Source organism: Hemiscyllium ocellatum, chromosome 20, assembly GCF_020745735.1.
Source record: "Hemiscyllium ocellatum isolate sHemOce1 chromosome 20, sHemOce1.pat.X.cur, whole genome shotgun sequence".
In the NCBI taxonomy this organism is placed as follows: domain Eukaryota; kingdom Metazoa; phylum Chordata; class Chondrichthyes; order Orectolobiformes; family Hemiscylliidae; genus Hemiscyllium; species Hemiscyllium ocellatum.
In genome coordinates, this window is record NC_083420.1 from 55723168 (window position 1) to 55741442 (window position 18275).

General features: G+C 43.0%; 1 protein-coding gene across 1 annotated transcript; it reads right to left on the reverse strand.

The window, feature by feature from the left end:
• Positions 1 to 299: 299 nt before the first annotated feature.
• LOC132825269 (serotonin N-acetyltransferase-like) lies at positions 300 to 7188 on the reverse strand. Its single transcript, XM_060840376.1, has 3 exons — positions 7023 to 7188; positions 4001 to 4155; positions 300 to 605 (listed from the first exon to the last, which is right to left on the reverse strand). The coding sequence occupies exons 1-3, from the start codon at positions 7186 to 7188 to the stop codon at positions 300 to 302; spliced, it is 627 nt and encodes a 208-aa protein (XP_060696359.1).
• Positions 7189 to 18275: the final 11087 nt, after the last annotated feature.

Below are 18275 nucleotides of genomic sequence, written 5' to 3' on the forward strand. Positions count from 1 at the left end.
TTAATCAAGCCACGGGGTTTGTCTGTCTGTCTGTCTGTGTGCGCGTAGCTGGATGAGCTGTGGAATATGTCCTTGTTAAAGTTGAGAAGTCTGCCTTCGATTTCTCAGAATGCTAATTTTAGTCCACTGTCATCGCTAAATTCATGTCAACACTTAAACATTATTGTTAATCTACTTAAAACAAACGGAATACTGATGAAACATCGTCAGTTAATAGGAACATCAGTACATTAAAGGTAGCATAGAGGCTACTGAAACAGCAGGTCTGAAATTGACACCACTAGGTTTGAGGCAGTAGTTTAGCAGCCGCTGTTTCTCCGCAGGTAAGCTCCTCCACCAAGAGGGTATTCCATCTCAGTAAATGTGAGGGGACCCACTACAATGCCAGAAGGTCCGATCTCTCTAAAGCCAGCTTTCTGGTAGAATGTGATCAAGAAATCTTCACACATTAGAACAGCTCGTTTGACCGTGGGGAGACATCGCAGGTATTGTAAGTATCGCCATAAGATAATGGAACCTTTCCCTTGCTGACGGCACTTGTGGTGGACAGCCAGAACGTGAATGTGCACAGTGGAGCCCCCAGGGACATGAATGGTCATAGCATCCTACAAGCATGTGAAACGTTAACATTCATTTTATTTATATTACAAGTTAAAAGTCAGCCTCCTATTTTAAGAATGTCAATTGTTCAGGTAACTTGCCTATTTTCCATGTATCAAATTTAAATTTTTTCACCTTAATTTACTGTACCACTTGTCATGTTCTTAATAGGGAAGTGCAAATATTTTCAAATGGAACACTTGGAAAAGCAATTTAACATGATCTTCCTTGTGCCCCCTCAGCTATTTTGTTCCTTCCTCTGTAGTTTATGCAATTACAGAGACTCGGCCACATGCTTTGTTACACATTAAAATCTATTTAACTCTTTTTCTTTTCTTCACAGAAGCTGCCAGACCTGCTGATTTTCTCCAGCAATTTCTTGCATTAGGTTGTGTAGTAAACATTCTCAAACAATTGCAAATATAGAATCATAGAATTGTTACAGTGCAGAGCTCATTCCACCTGCAATGCTTCTATTACCTAGTTCCAACCTCCTGCCTTTTCCCCATATCCCCTGAGCATTATTCCTATTCAATGCCTTATTAAATGTCTCAATTGAGACAGTACCTCCTCCATAAGCAAATACATTTGCAATAATTGTTTTGCAGATGATGTACCTTCTTGCTGATTGTAGGTATGGGAATAATAATTTCAAAGAACTAATCTATTGCAATCCGAATGATTGCTGAATAGAAATCTTGAGTAGAATTTTTCATTCCTGGACCAGCAGCTGATGAGAGGGTTATTGAACAGAAAGGTATGTTATTCACATCTTGATGTTGGAGAGACTGATTTTGGTCAGGCTATCCATAGAATATAAATGATAGAAATTCAAGATCTTAACTGGGAAGACGCAGCAAAATAGGTCAAATCAATATTTGCTGCCTTCACAAACCCAGTAACCATTGATAGGTCCCAGGAGATCTCGTCTCCACTGGCTAGCACAAGTTGGATACTGGGACTCAATGGTCTAGCCCAACTTGCTATCCAAGTTCAAAAAGTACCCACCCACCCATCCTCCTATTTTAAGAATGTCAATTGTTCAGGTAACTTGCCTATTTTCCATGTATCAAATTTAAATTTTTTAACCTTAATTTAGTGTACCACTTGTCATGTTCTTAATATGGAAGGTGCAAATATTTTCAAATGGAACACTTGGAAAAGCAATTTAACATGATCTTCCTTGTGCCCCCTCAGCTATTTCTCCAGCAATTTCTAATTTTGTTTGTTTTAAATCTGCGGTTTTTTTTGTCTTACGATATTGTTGACCTGTTTTCTATTCTGAATTGGCACCAATGGCCTTCAAGATACAAGATGGAATGTCTAAATTGAACTTATGGTCTTTCTTCTATGTTTACTGGGACTAAAGTCATCTCCACTGGCATTCTTGTATCTTAGATATGCTCTTTACTCTCAACTAATCCCATCAATTTGAATTCATTGAAGGTGGATCTAGACTAGAGCATAAGAGATCATATGGAACTGAAATATAAGGAAGTAAGTTGAATATTAATTTAAGGATGAGATCAGCTTCTATTATCTCTGTTTTTGCAAAAATCTAAATATGCCTCTTAGTTTTGTTAATACAAAACAGGTATAATAAAGTGAAAGTCATGTTAATTGCAGTAAGAGACTACCAAATTAGCTGAAATATTAAGTTGTCTTTACAATAGTCATTCTCTGCAGTGTATCCTGAACTTAGTTCTTTGCCCTCCTTTTACAACCTATATTAACGTAGATTATTTTCAACTCAAAACTCAAAGAATTGCAGATGCTGGAGATTGAAAGCAGAAATTGCTGGAAAGGCTCAGCAGGTCTGGAAGCATCTGTGGAGAGAAAGCACAGTTAATGTTTTTGCGTTCAGTGACCCTTCCTCAGAACTGTTGCTATTTTCAAAGAACTGAATTATTTTCGAAGTCTGCTAATGTCAAAATTATAGGGGACGTAAAAAGCATTTTAGCACCTGATGCAGATGACTCTAATGGAAGTGTGCATTGGTGCAAAAAATACTTTGATTACAAGAATGAATGATTAAAATTTGAAGGGAGCAAAAGGTCACCCTTTATGCGAGATATTAAAAATATTTACAGCAGCAGAAGGTCAGAGTATGGATCCTGGGATGCAAGGATCCTAGGGTACATTAATAACACTCCATTTTATTAATAGGATGGCACTTACAATTCCTTTAGATTTGTTTTTCAAACTCAACATCTTGAGAATTAGAAAGGGGCAACAAAAATGATTTTAGAGCTAGTTACTTAAGGACTAAATCTATGAAGGAAGACTCATTAGTAGATCGAAGATGTGAGTCAAACAGTAATACTTTAATCAGACGGAACACAGTTACATCTGGAATTAGATTCAATTAACATGATGTATGATCTTATCATTCTCTGTTGTGTTGTTCAATAACGCAACATCTGTCTCAAACGTGTTCATAAATCTAAAATTTTACACGGAAATAAACTTAAAATAAAAACAGGCTAGAAAGCACATTCTCACTGAAAAGAACTGTGAGTATGACCAACAGAAACTCACATTGAACATCTGAAACAATTTCAGAAAGCCCACAGGAGATATAACATCTGTGGATTGAGCAGAGGATTAGTATGTTGAGTGATGAGGGGGTACTTGGGGAAGGGGGTTTATCTGCAACAATACTGTACCTTTCTGAGTGGGCTCTACTGTTGGTGCCAAATTACTTTCACTGTTGCACCTCCCAGATTCCTACAAACTACTGAATGAGACCAGAACAACAAGAGATTTCATAAAGAAAGGAAGGCAAATGAACTCATTAAGAAAGGAAGGCAGAGTTCTTCTGACATGCGGCAGGCTGTCGATGTTGCTACTGAAAGGATTGAGGGATGAATAGTACGGAAGGAGGCAGCCAGACAACAGTATTAAACTTCAACAAAATTCAAGGACAGGGCCATCCTCTGTTGCTGTGATCAGAGATGTTGGTTACCTTAGTTGCTCAGGAACTTCATTATCAGAAACCTGTTGATATTCTGTCAGTTTTGTGAGCTTCGCATTTATTATGTTTCATCTCTGCCACTCTCTCACCTTTTCAATCTCATTTGGTTTTTCTCATGCTTCTGAATCTCACTAATACAGCTTGTGCCATGTAAGTGGAATTGATTTAAATATGTGACTAATCAGTCTACATCTATTTTGTCTTTTCCTTCCATTCTATTCATTTTTAAGTCATTCATCTATAAAATCTAACAGCTTTGGCAATGTGAAAGATGAATATTTTTATATTAATCACAATACCATAAATGTTACTTTGTGTTGACGGTTTCCAGCATAATCAATGTTGTTTCGAAGAAATAATATTACTAAACAGAGTGGGTCCTCGCAGAGTAGTACACTATGTAATAAGAAAGGTAGTGTATCTGACCTGTGACAACTTGTCCTTGTCCCATCCAGAGCCAATTACAAAGGCTACCAGCCTCCCTTCTTCAAACCAGCCAAGGGATAACTCCGGGCAGAGCTCAAGAAAGTGTCTGACTTCATCCATGTGTAAGGGACATTCTCCAGAGACTGAAATAAAGGCTAAAGGTGAAAAAATAGAGAAGACGCAGAGTTTCTTTTTGTCCCGGTTGTGTCTGGTATTCTCAGAAACTGTGGATGATGATTGACTGTTTGAAGTAAAGCATTTCTCACACAAGTAAAAACAAAAGAAACAGAAGTGGGAATAAATCAGGTTACCTACAGTGTGGAAACAGGCCCTTCAGCCCAAACCAACCCTCATGAAGGGTAACCCACCCAGACCCATTTCCCTCCAACTAATGCACCTAACACTATGGGCAATTTAGTATAGCTAATCCACCTACCCTACACATGTTTGTGACTGTGGGAGGAAACCCATGCAGACATGGGGAGAATGTGCAAACTCCACACAGACAGTTACCTGAGGCTGGAATTGAACCTAGGACCCTGCTGCTCTGAGGCAGTGGTACTAACCCCTAACACCATGTCTGGCCCTGCTATTCAATAAGATGATCTTATCATAGACTCAGCTCCACGAACCCACCTGCTCACCATAACTCTGAATTCCTTTATTGTTCGAAAATCTACCTTTGCCTTAAAAACATTCAATGAGGTAGCATCATCGGGCAGGGAATTCCACTGATTCAAAACCATTGGGTGAGGAACTTCCTCCTGAGCTCAGCCCTAAATCTGTTCCCCCTATTTTGAGGCAATGTCCCTTAGTTTTAGTTTCACGCGCCAATGGAAACAACCCCCCCGCTTCGATCTTATCTATTCCCATTATAATTTTATATGTTTATATGAAGCATTAAAAATTCTTAGAGAAGGTCTCCCCTTTGGGGAAGTCCAGGACCAGAGAGTTTAATCTCAGAGTGAGGGATCATCTATTTAAGACAGAGATGAGGAGGAATTTCTTCTCTCAGATGGTTGGGAATCTGTGGAATTCTTTATTGCAGAGGGTTGTTGAGGTGAGATCATTAAGTGTATTCAAAGGTGTGGATGGACAGATTTTTAACTAGTCAGGTCATGAAGGGCTATGAGGAAAAAAAGTGGATAGAATCGGCCAAACTACTAAACTTGTTGATGATATTCAACCTTGAATGAGCCCTGTGAACATTCCTGATGTGCCGCAGACAGCACGATCAAAGCTTGTTTTCTGTACTTGCAAGCAGCCTGTTTTCTGCATCTGCTTTTCTGTACTTGCTGTTTATTACACCGTGTAAGAGGGAGAGTGTGCTTTGTTCCGAGTTGTTGGACGTTGCCTCAGGCCGGGATCGTGAATGGTGCCAGGAACAAAGCTAAGCCTCCAGACCTGCCATCGATCAAGGGGTCGCCGATGGGCAGGTGGGGGCATGGGACTCACTGTTTTCTTTTCCTTCCTTTTCCATCTTTTTTATTACTTAATAGATATTCGTAGTTCAGTCTTTTTTTTTAGTTCAGTCTTTTATTTTTTCTTTCCTTTGTGATGACTCAACAAATGTTTGTATTTAAGCACATTGCTGTTGTTGAGACTTTGCAGCTACATTTAACCAATTCCTAAAGAGTTGCTTAGATAGACCCTGTGATCCAAGATGGCTAGAAGTGGAGTTGGGGCTTATCAGATCAGCCATGATCTCATGGAATGGTGGAGCAGACTTGATGGGCTGAATGGCCGACTTCTGCTCCTATATCTCATTTACAGTTGTGAACATTGGTGATTAGAATAGAATAGAATCCCTTCAGTGTGAGAACTGGCCACTTGGCTCAACAAGTCCATACTGACCCTCTGAAGAGTATCCCACCCAGACCCAGTCCCTATACTCTATATTTCCCCAGACTAATGCATCTAACCTGTACATCCCTGAACACTGAGGGCAATTTAGCATGGCCAATTCACCCAACCTGCACACCTTTGGACTGTGGGAGGAAACACACATACACAAACGCAGGGAGAATTTGCTACTCCACACAGACAGTCACCTGAGGCTGGGATCGAACCCAGGTTCCTGGCGCTGTGAGGTAGCAGTAGCTAACCACTGAGCCACCATGCCACCCCAAATGAAGCTGAATTCACAGCTGCCCTCCCAAAGCTGAAAATGTGCATGAGAATGGTTTGCGTTATAGCAAAACTAAACCAGTCATTTATCAGGATCTCGTTTGTCCCCTTTTTTTATGAAATGTAGGTGACACCAATGTGGGTGTCCGAGCTGCCTTTGACCTGAGGGACTTACTGGCCATGTCACTACCTTGCTGTGAGTCTGGAGTCACATGTAGAACGGATTTCTCTCCAGAAAGGGCATGAGTGAACCAGATAGGCTCCTCTAACGAACGACAGTAATTACACAGTTTGTAATACACACTTTCTTTTAATTTTAAAAAAATCCAAATTTATTTCAAACAATAACAGATATTGCTGTTGAAACTCAGCAGCATTGGTGGACAGAGAGTGTGAAAAAGACAGTTTCGGGTCTAGTTTCAGAGTACTTTGTTTTCAAAATAAATAAAGCCAGATTTATTTATTGAATTTAAGATCTATCAGCTGCCAAGCAGTCTCCCAAACTGGAATATCTATATTAGATAAGGTGTTGTACAATGAACAGTGTCATTGGAATATCTGTATTGGATACATTGCATACAAAACAATGTTGAATTGGAATAACTAAATTCGATAAGTTGTACATAAAATTATCAAATTTGAATATATGAGGTAAATTTTACACAAAAGTGTTCAATTAAAAATCTATATTAAATAAGGAGTTGTACACAAAACATCATTCAAATATAGATTCTTTGAAAAATATTACATCAAAGAATTCCAGGAGAAATGAATATAAATATAGAATTTTTCCGGTTGCAGGAGAGAGTGACTGGGCTGGTCAGAGATGGGGTAGTTGCCACTGGAAGGGCCGAGTGGACACTCGCGCGCACACACACCCAGCTGTTTGCCTTACCTTCCCTCTCGATCTCGAACACGCTGAGTGCGTCTGTCAGGCTCAGGTTGCGGAACTCGCTGGCGGGGAGAGTGTGGCGCCTGCGGTGGGCTGGGCTCACTCCCGCCGGGGAGTATCTCAAAGCGAAGGGTTTCAGGAAAGGCGAGGCGGTCACTACTGCTGCCATGCCCGCCTTCCGATCGGTGCAGAGCCACACGGGTTGCGAGGGGCTCAGACCTGCTCTCTCACTGTTCGAGCTGGCACTGTCTATTCCCAGATCTCCCCACATCTTCTGATACAGACAAGAGCTGATCCCTTTCAACAAACACTTCATAATCAGCTTTGATCCTCCCGCCCACGGCTGGCGGTAGGTGTAATTAGAACAGCCAGCACTGCTGTTGTTGTGTGGTGCTTTAGACTTATATAGAGAACCTGTTGGCCCAGCCTGTCCATTCTACAGACATCATTTCTACTGTCACTGACCTTATTTGCTGTTCTGAAACAACAGGCAATGCATATGAATGGACTGGCTGGCTCGGTGGTTAGATGCTGCCTCAGTGCCTGGGACCAGTGTTTGGTTCCTGTCTATGTGCACTACCTGGGAGATTAGATTAGATTCCCTATATGAGGAAACAGGCCCTTCGGCCCAACAGGTCCACACCAACCCTCTGAAGAGTAACCCGCCCAGACCCATTTCCCTCTGACTAATGCACTCAAAACTATGGGCAATTTAGCATGGCCAATTCACCTGACCTGCACATCTTTGGAGTGTGGGAGGAGACCGGAGCACCCGGAGGAAACCCACGCAGACACAAGGAGAATGTGCAAACTCCACACAGACAGTCACCTGAGGCTGGAATCAAACCTGGGACCCCGGTGCTGTGAGGCAGCGGTGCTAACCACTCCTTCATGTAGGCCCGGTCAGTGTACAACAGTGTACGCTGTCCTTGAAATGGCTGCAGAGGGGGAGGTTGGGTGTAGACACTGTCACAAATCTCCTTCTGGAACGTGTCTTTGCAAAGGAGGTCCGGAAGAAGATGCAGTGGAGTTTGGTGAGGTCCTTCTCGGGCAGCGACTCTGTGCAGTAAGGGCTGTTTCCCGGGACGCACACTGAGACAAACATCAACTGCTCCTGGAGGGCCATCAGCTCGGTGAAAGACACTGTTTTGGTCTGCCCAAAACTTGTTGGTCTTCCAGAACAAGGAGTTGACCCTAACTGAGTGTTGCAGACTGGCACATTCCAAGGTCCAGGGTTACATGCTAAGGGATGCACTAAAGCTTAGAACAGCTGTTGCCAAGGTGCAGTAGGGAAGATGTCTCAGCTTCTTCTGCTGAAGTTAAATGGGGGTCTGATCAGGTATCGGACCCTCCTGGTGCCTCAAATGCATGTAAATATAGACTTGTACAAGTAAGAAATGTCTTTGGTTTGTTGGATAGAGTCAAACTCCAGTGTTTGTTTCCTTGATATGCTACTGTATAGAACATTTGTGACAATGACCAGAAATGAAAAAGGCTCTATGTTTAGTTGACACATTCTCCCCGTGTCTGCATGGGTTTGCCCCAGTTACTCTAGTTTCCTCCCACAGTCCAAAGATGTGCAGGTTAGGGTGGCTTGACCATGCTGTCCAGGGATATGCTGCTGGGTGGGTTAGCCATGGGAAATGACGGGTTACAGGGATAGGGTAGGGGGAGTGCGTCTGGGAAGGCTGCTGTTCGGAGCGTTTAGTGGATCAAATGGGCTGAATGGCCTGCTTCCACACTGTAGGGACTCTATGAGCTAACAGATCCACACTGACACAATACCACCAATGACTTTACAGAACAGCTTTTACCTCAAAAACAATAGAAACATAAAACCAATTTTAGAAAGATATCAAACAGTTTCTTAAATAATCTGTTTTTTTTTGGTAATATCTCCGCATACTTAATCTTCAGCAGTAACCTGTTGCCTAAACTGATTCTGAGCAGGGTTGATCAGTAAATTTCTCAGATGATAAATTTCAAATTAATAAATAAAGAATTGGTTGTTTGGTAAGTAGTGAGGAGGGTAGCCTTCGATTATAGTAGGGTATGGATGGAGTGGTCACATCAACAGCAAATGGAACCCAATTCGGGCAAATGTGAGATGATGTACTTTGGCAGAACAAACAAGGGAATACATGATGAATGATAGGATCTTGGGAAGCACTGAGGATCGGAGGGATGTTGGTGTGCACGTAAGCCAGTCCCTTAAGGAAACAGACAGATACATAAAGTGGTTAAGATGGCATATGGTATACCAGCCTTTATTAGCCAAGGCATAGAGCAGGAAGGTCATACCAGAACTGTGTAAAATGTTGGTTAGGCAACAGTTAGGGTATTGTATGCAGTTCTGGAATCCACATTCCACTGATGTGATTGCACTGGGACAGAGTGCAGAGGAGATTTCCCAGGATATTGCCTGGTCTGCAGAGTCTCAGTTGTGAAGAGAGATTGAACAGACTGGAGGTGTTTTCCTTAAAGCAGAGGAGACTGAGAGGGGACATGATTGAGATGTATAAAAGTTTGCAGGGCATAGATAGCATAGACAGGAAGAAACTTTTCCCCTTGATGAGAGGATCAATGACCAGGATGCAGTAAGGGCCAGAAGGTTTAGAGGCGAGGTGAGGATAAACCTTTTTCACCAGAAGTTGGTGGGAATCTAGTGCTCACTGTCTGTAAGGGTGGGAGGGGCAGACACCTTCATAATGTTTAAAAAGTATTGAGATGTACCTGGCGATGTCAGGACATACAAGACTATGGGCCACATGCTGAAAAATGGGATTAGAATAGTGAGGTATTGTATTTGATAGGCATGAGAGGTCAAAGGGTTTTTTTTCTTGTGCTGTGGATCTCAATGATTATAACAGTGATTCTATGGTAAATTCTCAAACCTGAATATCTAACATTTTTCATTATATGGCTTATAATTTCCAACTCTCTAGTGCAAACAATTTAAATATTGCAATCAGAGTAAATGTGAAGCTTGCACTTTTACGCCGTCAGGAGAAAGTGAGCACTGCAGATGCTGAAGATCAGAGTCGAAAGTGTGGTGCTGGAAAAGCACAGCAGGTCAGGAAGCATCCGAGGAGCAGGAGAATCAATGTCTCAGCCAAACGCCGTTCATCAGGAATTCATGAAGGACTTATGCCCGAAATGTTGATTCTCCTGCTCCTAGGACACTGCCTGACCTGCCGTGCTTTTCCAGTGCCACACTCTCGACTTTTACACCATTGGGAAGTTTGACAATTTTGTAGAGTGTAGTCCTGAGCTCGTGCTCCCTGATTCCAGCAGATCAGAAGGGCAAGTGTCACCTTGCGAGCTGAGCTCAATGCATTCTACTGAAAGCAAAAAAACTGTAAATGCTGGAAATCTGAAATAAAAACAATCTGCTGGAGAAACTCAGCAAGTCTGACAGTATCTGTGGAGAAAGAGAGAAACAGTTAATGTTTCAAGTCAATGATTTCTTCAGAACTCTGCCATGTAATCTGTATACAGATTGTTGAAGGTGGCAGGGCAAATGGTGAGAACAGTTAATAAACGAGACCGTTTTCTCAGCTTTCTCCTTCTCAGCCTTTCCTCTCACCTAAGTTATGGTGGCCTTCATGATAAATCACCAGCAATTGTCTCTCTCTAATGAGAGAGCAGCCCTCTAGTCTCAGCTTTAATTATTAAGGGCATACAGTATAATGAGGTAATATTGAACTTATACAATACACTTGTTAGACACCAACTGGAGTATTGTGTGCAGTCTCAGGTGCCACATTATGGGAAAGATGTGAACACATTGGAGAGAGTGCAGAAGCAATCCACAAGAGTAGTTCCAGGAATGAGAAACTTCAGTGATGAGGGCAGAGTGAAGACATTGGGGCTGTTTTCCTTGGAAAGAAAAAGGCTGTGGAGGATTTGTTAGAGGTTTTCACAATCATGAGTGGGCTCGACAGAGTAGACAGCGAGAAACTGGACCAGCTTTTAAAAGGAACAAGAACAGGAGGGCACAGATTTATAACAATACTTCCCTCCTGAAGTATCAAGACAAGTTGTTTGCGCTCTGTTCCTAGACTTCTCTAGTGAAAGTCTACTGCACCTCTTGGGAGAAAGTGAGACCTGCAGATGCTGGAGATCGGAGTCAAAATATGTGGCGCTGGAAAAGCACAGCAGGTCAGGCAGCATCCGAAGAGCAGGAGAGTCGACGTTTCGGGCATAATTCATCACGTCTTGGACACTACCTAAGACAAACTTATTGTAATGTTTTGAGAGTGTTGGTCAGGCTTTCACTACATGTTAAACTTCCCTCTGAGAACTGAGTTTCGCATTGGCAAATGATTATTCAGTTTCAGTGCTAAGATCTGAGCTGAAGCCCCTCTGGAGTTATTCAGTATTGCCAGAGATTGAAATGTAGTCACTATTTGGCATTTGAAACTAATCCTTGTTAATGAGATTATCAAATGGCAGGTATAATTGTATGTGTGTGTGTGGGTGTAGCAGAACAGAGAGGCCAGTAAAAATAATGGACAGTTAAATACCAAAATGAGAGTGCAATGAAAAGCAATACTTCGACATTGTGTCTCACACCATCCTGGACAACTTCAGTACTGACTGAATATGTGAATAGATGTATTTGTCCTTCAGTATATCAAGTCAGAAAAAAAACAGCACACAATCACAATAAGCAGCTTAATTTCACTGTGTGATGAACAGACAAAATCTAATGATTAACTCCAGTCATTTTAATACAGGGGTATGCAAAATCATTATAATGATCTAATAAAATGGATGTGATAAAACACTAATCTCCATTTCTGGAGGCTGCAGAAACTTAGCTTTAAATCAGACGTGGACACTTAGGAAGCAAATCTGGACTGGCCTTTTACAGAGAGGTTGGTAGGAATTTGTATTGTCTCCCAGAAAACTGTGGCTGCAGGAACATTTAGCAATGTAAATATTGTGGCTCCATCCCTTACCAATCTTGCGAAGGTGGTGACCAGCTGCCTTCTTGAGCCACCCTGTGTGGTGTAGGAACATCCACAGTGCAGTTAAACAGGAACGTTGCTGGGTTTTGATCCAATGACAGCGAGGAAGCAGATGGCTGCCATTATTTATCTAAACAGTGAAGATTGTAGATTTGGAAGGTATTGTCAAAGGGGCTTTAATGAGATGGCGCAGAGCAGTTTGTCCATGTATCTCAGTATCATGGTGATGGCTGCAGGGATGCTTATGTTGGTAGATGGCGTTCAAACTAAAACACCTTGCCCTGGCTGGTATGAACCTTGTGTGATTATGGGGATGCATTTAGTATCATACCCTTGCCTTGTGCCTTATGAATTGTATGGGGCAGACTTGCATTGACAGAATACTAACCCTTCGTATTTTTTAACATTAGAAAAACAGCTTTGAAATACTTTACAAATGTTGAATCATTATTAAACCAAACTGCTGGACAAGAGTCGAAGGACTTGAAATGTTAACTCTGTTTCTGAGTTTCTCCAGTAATATCTGTTGGTGTTTATTGCAGGAGTTGTACAGGGAATAGCATCTACCTGAAAATTTGTACCAAATGTGTGTCTATACAGTGACTCTTAAAATCTATGTTTGAAAAGCCATTTTTAAAAAAAATTCAATCATGGGACATGGGCATCACTGGCCGGGCCAGCATTTATTGTCTACCTCTAGGTACCCTTGAGAAGGTGATGGTGAGCTGCCTTCTTGAACTGCTGTAGTCCAGGTGCTGTGGGTAGAGCTTTAATGCCCTTAGCAAGAGAATTCCAGGATTCTGACCCAACAACAGTGAAGGAAAGGCGATATGTTTCCAAGTCAAGATGGTGAGTGGCTTGGAGGGGAACTTGCAGAGGGTGGTGTTCCCATGCATGTGCTGCCCTTGTCCTGCTGGATGGAAATGGTCGTGGGTTTGGAAGGGGCTGTTTGAGGATCTTCAATGAAATTCTGCGTCTTGTAGACAGTACACACTGCTGCTAGTATGTCAGTGGTGGAGGAAGTGGATGCTTGTGGGATGTGGTGTCAATCAAGTGGGCTTCTTTGTTCCCGATGGTGTCAAGCTTCTTGAATGTTGTTGGAGCTGCACCCATTCAGGCAAGTGGGGAGTATTCCATCACACTCCTGACTTGTGGCTTGTAGGTGGTCAACAGGCCTTGGGGAGTCAGGAGGCTTCTGACCTTCTCTTGTAGTCACTGTGTTTATGTGGTGAGTCCAGATGGTAACCCCAGGATGTTGATAGTGGGGGATTCAGTGATGATAACGTCAAGGAGTAATTGTTAGATTGACTCTTATTGAAGATGGTCATTGCCTTGCATTTGTGTGGCACGAATATTACTTGCCACTTGTCAGCCCAATCCTGGATTTTGTCTGGATCTTGTTGCATTTTACTAAGGATTTCTTCGGTATCTGAAGAATCATGAATGGTGCTGAACATTGTGCAATCATCAGCAAGCATCTCCACTTCTGGCTTTATGGTGGAATGATGGTCAGTGATGAAGCAGCTGAGGATGGTTGTGGCTAGGACACTGCCCTGAGGAACTCCTGCAGAGATGTCCCTGGAGCTGAGATGATTGTTTAAGAAAAGTATACCGTTAGTGGCAGCAGCACCTTGAATAGCATTGCAATACAGAGGGATCTTTGGGTTCAAGTCCATAGCTCCCTGAAAGTGACCATGTAAGTAGGGGTAGGATGGTAAAGAAGGCATTTGGCATGCTTGCCTTTATTGACTGGGGAATTGAATACAAGAGTCAAGATGTCATGTTGAAGCTTTGTAAGACTTTGATTAGGCCCCACTTAGACTTCAGGTTGCCACATTACAACAAGGATGTGGACTGGTGCAGAAGAGGTTTACAAGGATGCTGCCTGGATTAGGATGTATGAGTTACAATGAGAGGCTAAAAAATCTCAGGTTATTTTCTCTGGAGTGGCCAAGGCTGAGGGGAGGCATAATAAAAGTCTATAAAATTATGGGATGCACAGGGTTTACAGTCAGAATCCTTTCCCCAGGGTTGAATGTCTAATATGAGGGGGCATGCATTTAAGGTGAGAGGAGGAAAGTTCAAAGGAGATGTGGGGGCAAGGTTATTTTACCCAGAGAGTGGTAGGAGTCTGGAGCCTGCTGCCTGGTGTGGTGGGGGCAAATACGATAGGGGTGTTTAACGGACTTTAAATATGCATATGAATAAACAAGGAATGGAGAGATATTGGCCAAGGGCAGATAGAAAGGATTAGTTTAATTTGTCTTCATCTTCAGCACAACATCGTGGGCCTACGGGTCCATTCCTGCGCTGTACTGTTCTATGTTCTTTGATCTCCAACAACCACAACCATCTTCGTATGTGCCAGGTATGACTCCAACCTGTGCCCTCGATATCCTTCATTCCAGTTTTGCCAGGGCTCCTTGATGCCATTCTCGGTTGAATGCAGCCTTGACGTCAAGGACTGTCACTCTCACCTCCCTTCTGGAATTCAGTGCTTTTGTCCATGTTTGGACCATCAGGTCAGGAGCTGAGTGGCCCTGGTCAAATCCAAACTGGGTGTCAACGAGCAGGTTATTGCTGAGCAGGTCCTGCTTGATAGCACTGTTAAGGACACCTTGCATCACTTTCCTGATAATCATGAGTAGACTGATGGGGTGGTAATTGGCCAGGCTGGATTTGTCCTGATTTTTGTGTACAGGACATACCTGGGCAATTGTCTACATTGCTGGGTAGGTGCCAGTGTTGTAACTGTACAGGAACAGCTTGGCTAGGGAGCAGAAGTCTCCAGTACTACTGCTAGAATGCCATCAGGGTCTGTAGCCTTTGCAGTATCCAGCGTGTCCAGCCATATCTTGATATCACATGGAGTGACTTGAATTCATTGAAGACTTGCAACTGTGATTCTGGAGACCACTGAAGGAGGCCGAGATGGATCATTCACTCCACACTTCTGGCTGAAGATTGCTGTGAAAGCTTCAGCCTTGAAAATGTGTTGCTGGAAAAGCGCAGCAGGTCAGGCAGCATCCAAGGATTTGCAGGAGAATCGACGTTTCGGGCATGAGCCCTCCTTGGATGCTGCCTGACCTGCTGCGCTTTTCCAGCAACACATTTTCAGCTCTGATCTCCAGCATCTGCAGTCCTCACTTTCTCCTAAAAGCTTCAGCCTTATCTTTTACACTGATGTGCCGGACTCTGTCCATCATTGAGATGGGGATACTTGTGCAGCCTTCTCCTGCAGTGAGTTTGATTGTTCACCATCATTCACGACTGAATATGCCAGTTCTGCAGAGCACAGATCTGATCTCTTGGTTGTGGGATCACTTAGCTCTGTCTATCACTTGCTGTTTATGCTGTTTGGCATGCAGTAGTCCTGTTTGGTAGCTTCACCAGTTGATACTTCAGCTTCAGTTATCCCTGGCGCTGCTCCTGGCATACCCTCCTGCACTTTCTATTGAGCCAGCGTTAATTCCCTGGCTTGATGGTAATGGTTGCGTGGAGGATATGCCAGGCCATGAGGTTACAGATTGTGTTGGACTGAGGTTCTGATCCTGTTGATGACCCACAGCGCCTCCTAGCCACCCAGTCTTGAGTTGCTAGATCTGTTTGAAGTCTGTCCCATTTAACACGGTGAAAGTGCCACACAACATGATGGAGGGGATTCTCAATGTGAAGGTGGGACTTTGTCTCCACAAGGACTGTGTGGTGGTCACTCTTACTAATACTGTTATGGACATAAGCATCTGCAGTTGGCAGATTGATAAAAATGAGGTCAAGTATGTTCTCCCCCCTTGTTGGTGCCCTCACCATCAGGTGCAGGTCCAGTCTTGCACTGAAGTCCTTTAGGTTCTGACCGGCTCGATCAGTAGGACTGCTGCCAAGCCACTCTTGGTAGTGGATATTAAAATCCCCACCTAGAATATATATTGCATCTTTGACACTCTCAGTGCTTCCTCCAAGTGGTTGCTCAACTTGGAGGAGTACAGACTCATCAGCTGAGGGAGGATGGTATGTGGTAATCAGCAGGAGGCTTTCTTGGCCAAGTTTAGCCTGAAGCCATGAAACTCCCACGGCTGTGTCCCACTGTGCCACTACCTTTGCTGGGTCTTTCCTGCCCCTGGTGAGACAGAACATATCCAGGGATGGTGTCTGTAAGGTATAAGTCTGTGACTATAACAATGGTAAAAACAATGACTGCAGATGCTGGAAACCAGAATCTGGAGTTGAGTGGTGCTGGAAAAGCACAGCAGTTCAGGCAGCATCCGAGGAGCAGGAAAATTGATGTTTCGGGCAAAAGCCCTTCATCAGGAATATGGCTGTAGCTTGACTAGTCTGTGAGACAGCTCTCCCAATTTGGCACTAGCCCCCAGATGTTAGTGAGGAAGACCTTGCAGGGTTGTTTCCACTGTTGTCATTTCCGATGCCTAGCTCGGTGCCCAGTGGTCCGACCCGTTCCATTTCTGATTTGACACTTCATAGCATTAACTAAATTATTTCACACACACTCTTCGGATAGACTCTTTATGAAATAAATTTCTATGAAATGGCGAAGGGTGACATGAGATCATCGATTTTCATCTTGCATTCATCAGGACTGGTACGCAAGAAGCTAAACTTTGAAAGAGAACACTAAGTTGCAGTTTAAGTTAAAGGAGATAGAGCTGGATCAGTTAACTATCAGGCTTATCTGATTAAACTCAGTCAGATAGAGAGACTGTGGTCAGGGTGTTGTCGTGGGGAACACAGCAGGGATTGGCAGTCTCCATAACTTTTTCTTAATGAATGTGATGCAGTTTAAAAGCAAACTCCTTTTGCCTACACAGAACAGGGTTTTGTGCATGCCTATAGATAGTTTCTAACATGCATGACTGAAATGCTCTGTAAGCCAGACATGTGTTCTGTACTAACAAATAATCATATCCCTATCTTCATTCAGTCACAGAGTGTGGTTTCTTTAATTAACTGGGATTTCAGTTTGGTTTTCTGCAGTTTTGTAACAATGCAGAACATAAGATTTCTGTTCTATTTTGTGACAAGAACGTTCAAAACAAATTAATTAATCACTTTTCATATGTCCCTTCTTTCGGCATTTGGATGGGTATATGAATAAGGAAGGGTTTAAAGGGATAAGGGCCAAATGCTGGTAAATGGTACTAAATTTATTCAGGATATCTGGTCGGCGTGGATGAGTTGGACCGAAGAGTCTGTTTGTGTGCTGTACATGTCTAAGACTCTATGACACTAATAGTTCTGCTTTCTCTCCACAATTGATGCTAGACCTGCTGAGTTTCTCCAGCATTGTTGGTGTTTGTTTCAGATTTCCAGCATTACAGTATTTAAATAAATCACACTACTGTTTTAGTGAGTTACAGAGAATATCACTAGCCAGTGCCTATTGTGGGAAGGTTGATCTTTGAACAGCTTCCTGTATTTTGTGAAATCATGGAATCCCTACAGTATGGAAAACAGGCCATTTGGCCCAACAAGTCCACATTGACCCTCCGGAGAGTATCCCACCCAGACCAATTCCCCTATACTGTTAGTCTACATTTCCCCTGACTAATGTACCTAACTTACACAACGATGAACACTGTGAGTAATTTAGCATGGCCAATTCACTTAACCTGCACATCTTTGGACTGTGGGAGGAAACTGGATCTCCCAGAAGAAACCCACGCAGACCCGGGGAGAATGTGCAAACTCCACACAGACTGTCACCCGAGGCTGGAATCGAACCCTAGTCCATGGCGCTGAGAGGCAGCAATGCTAGCCAATGTGCTGCCCTGAAATGATCCCGTACGTTTTGGCTCCCAATGCTGTTTCTCACTCAGAGCATCATTTCTCAAGCAACCAAAGATGCAGCTCAGCTCACTGGAATTTACAATGTTCCCAATGTACTGGCAGAACTGACTACATAAATACAGTGAACCGATTCCTTCCTTTCTAATTCCTGAATCCATCTGCTAACCTGCTGAAACAGCAGCAGCAGCAGCAGAACCTTGCAGAATTTGTAAAGCAGAATATGGAGATATATTATGTTTCTCTTCATAAGAGAGAATGTAGTTGGCATTCTAATTACCCCTTCATATACAATGCACAAGAGGGAGAGGAACTGCATGCTATGTTCTTAATTGACGGTTAGTTGTAGAGCCATAGAATCAAACAGCACCAAAACAGACCCTTTGCTCCAGCCAGTCCATACCGAACAGAATGCCAATCTAAACTCGTCCCACCTGCCTGCTCCTTGTCCATATCCTTCCAAACCTTTCCTGTTTGTGGACTT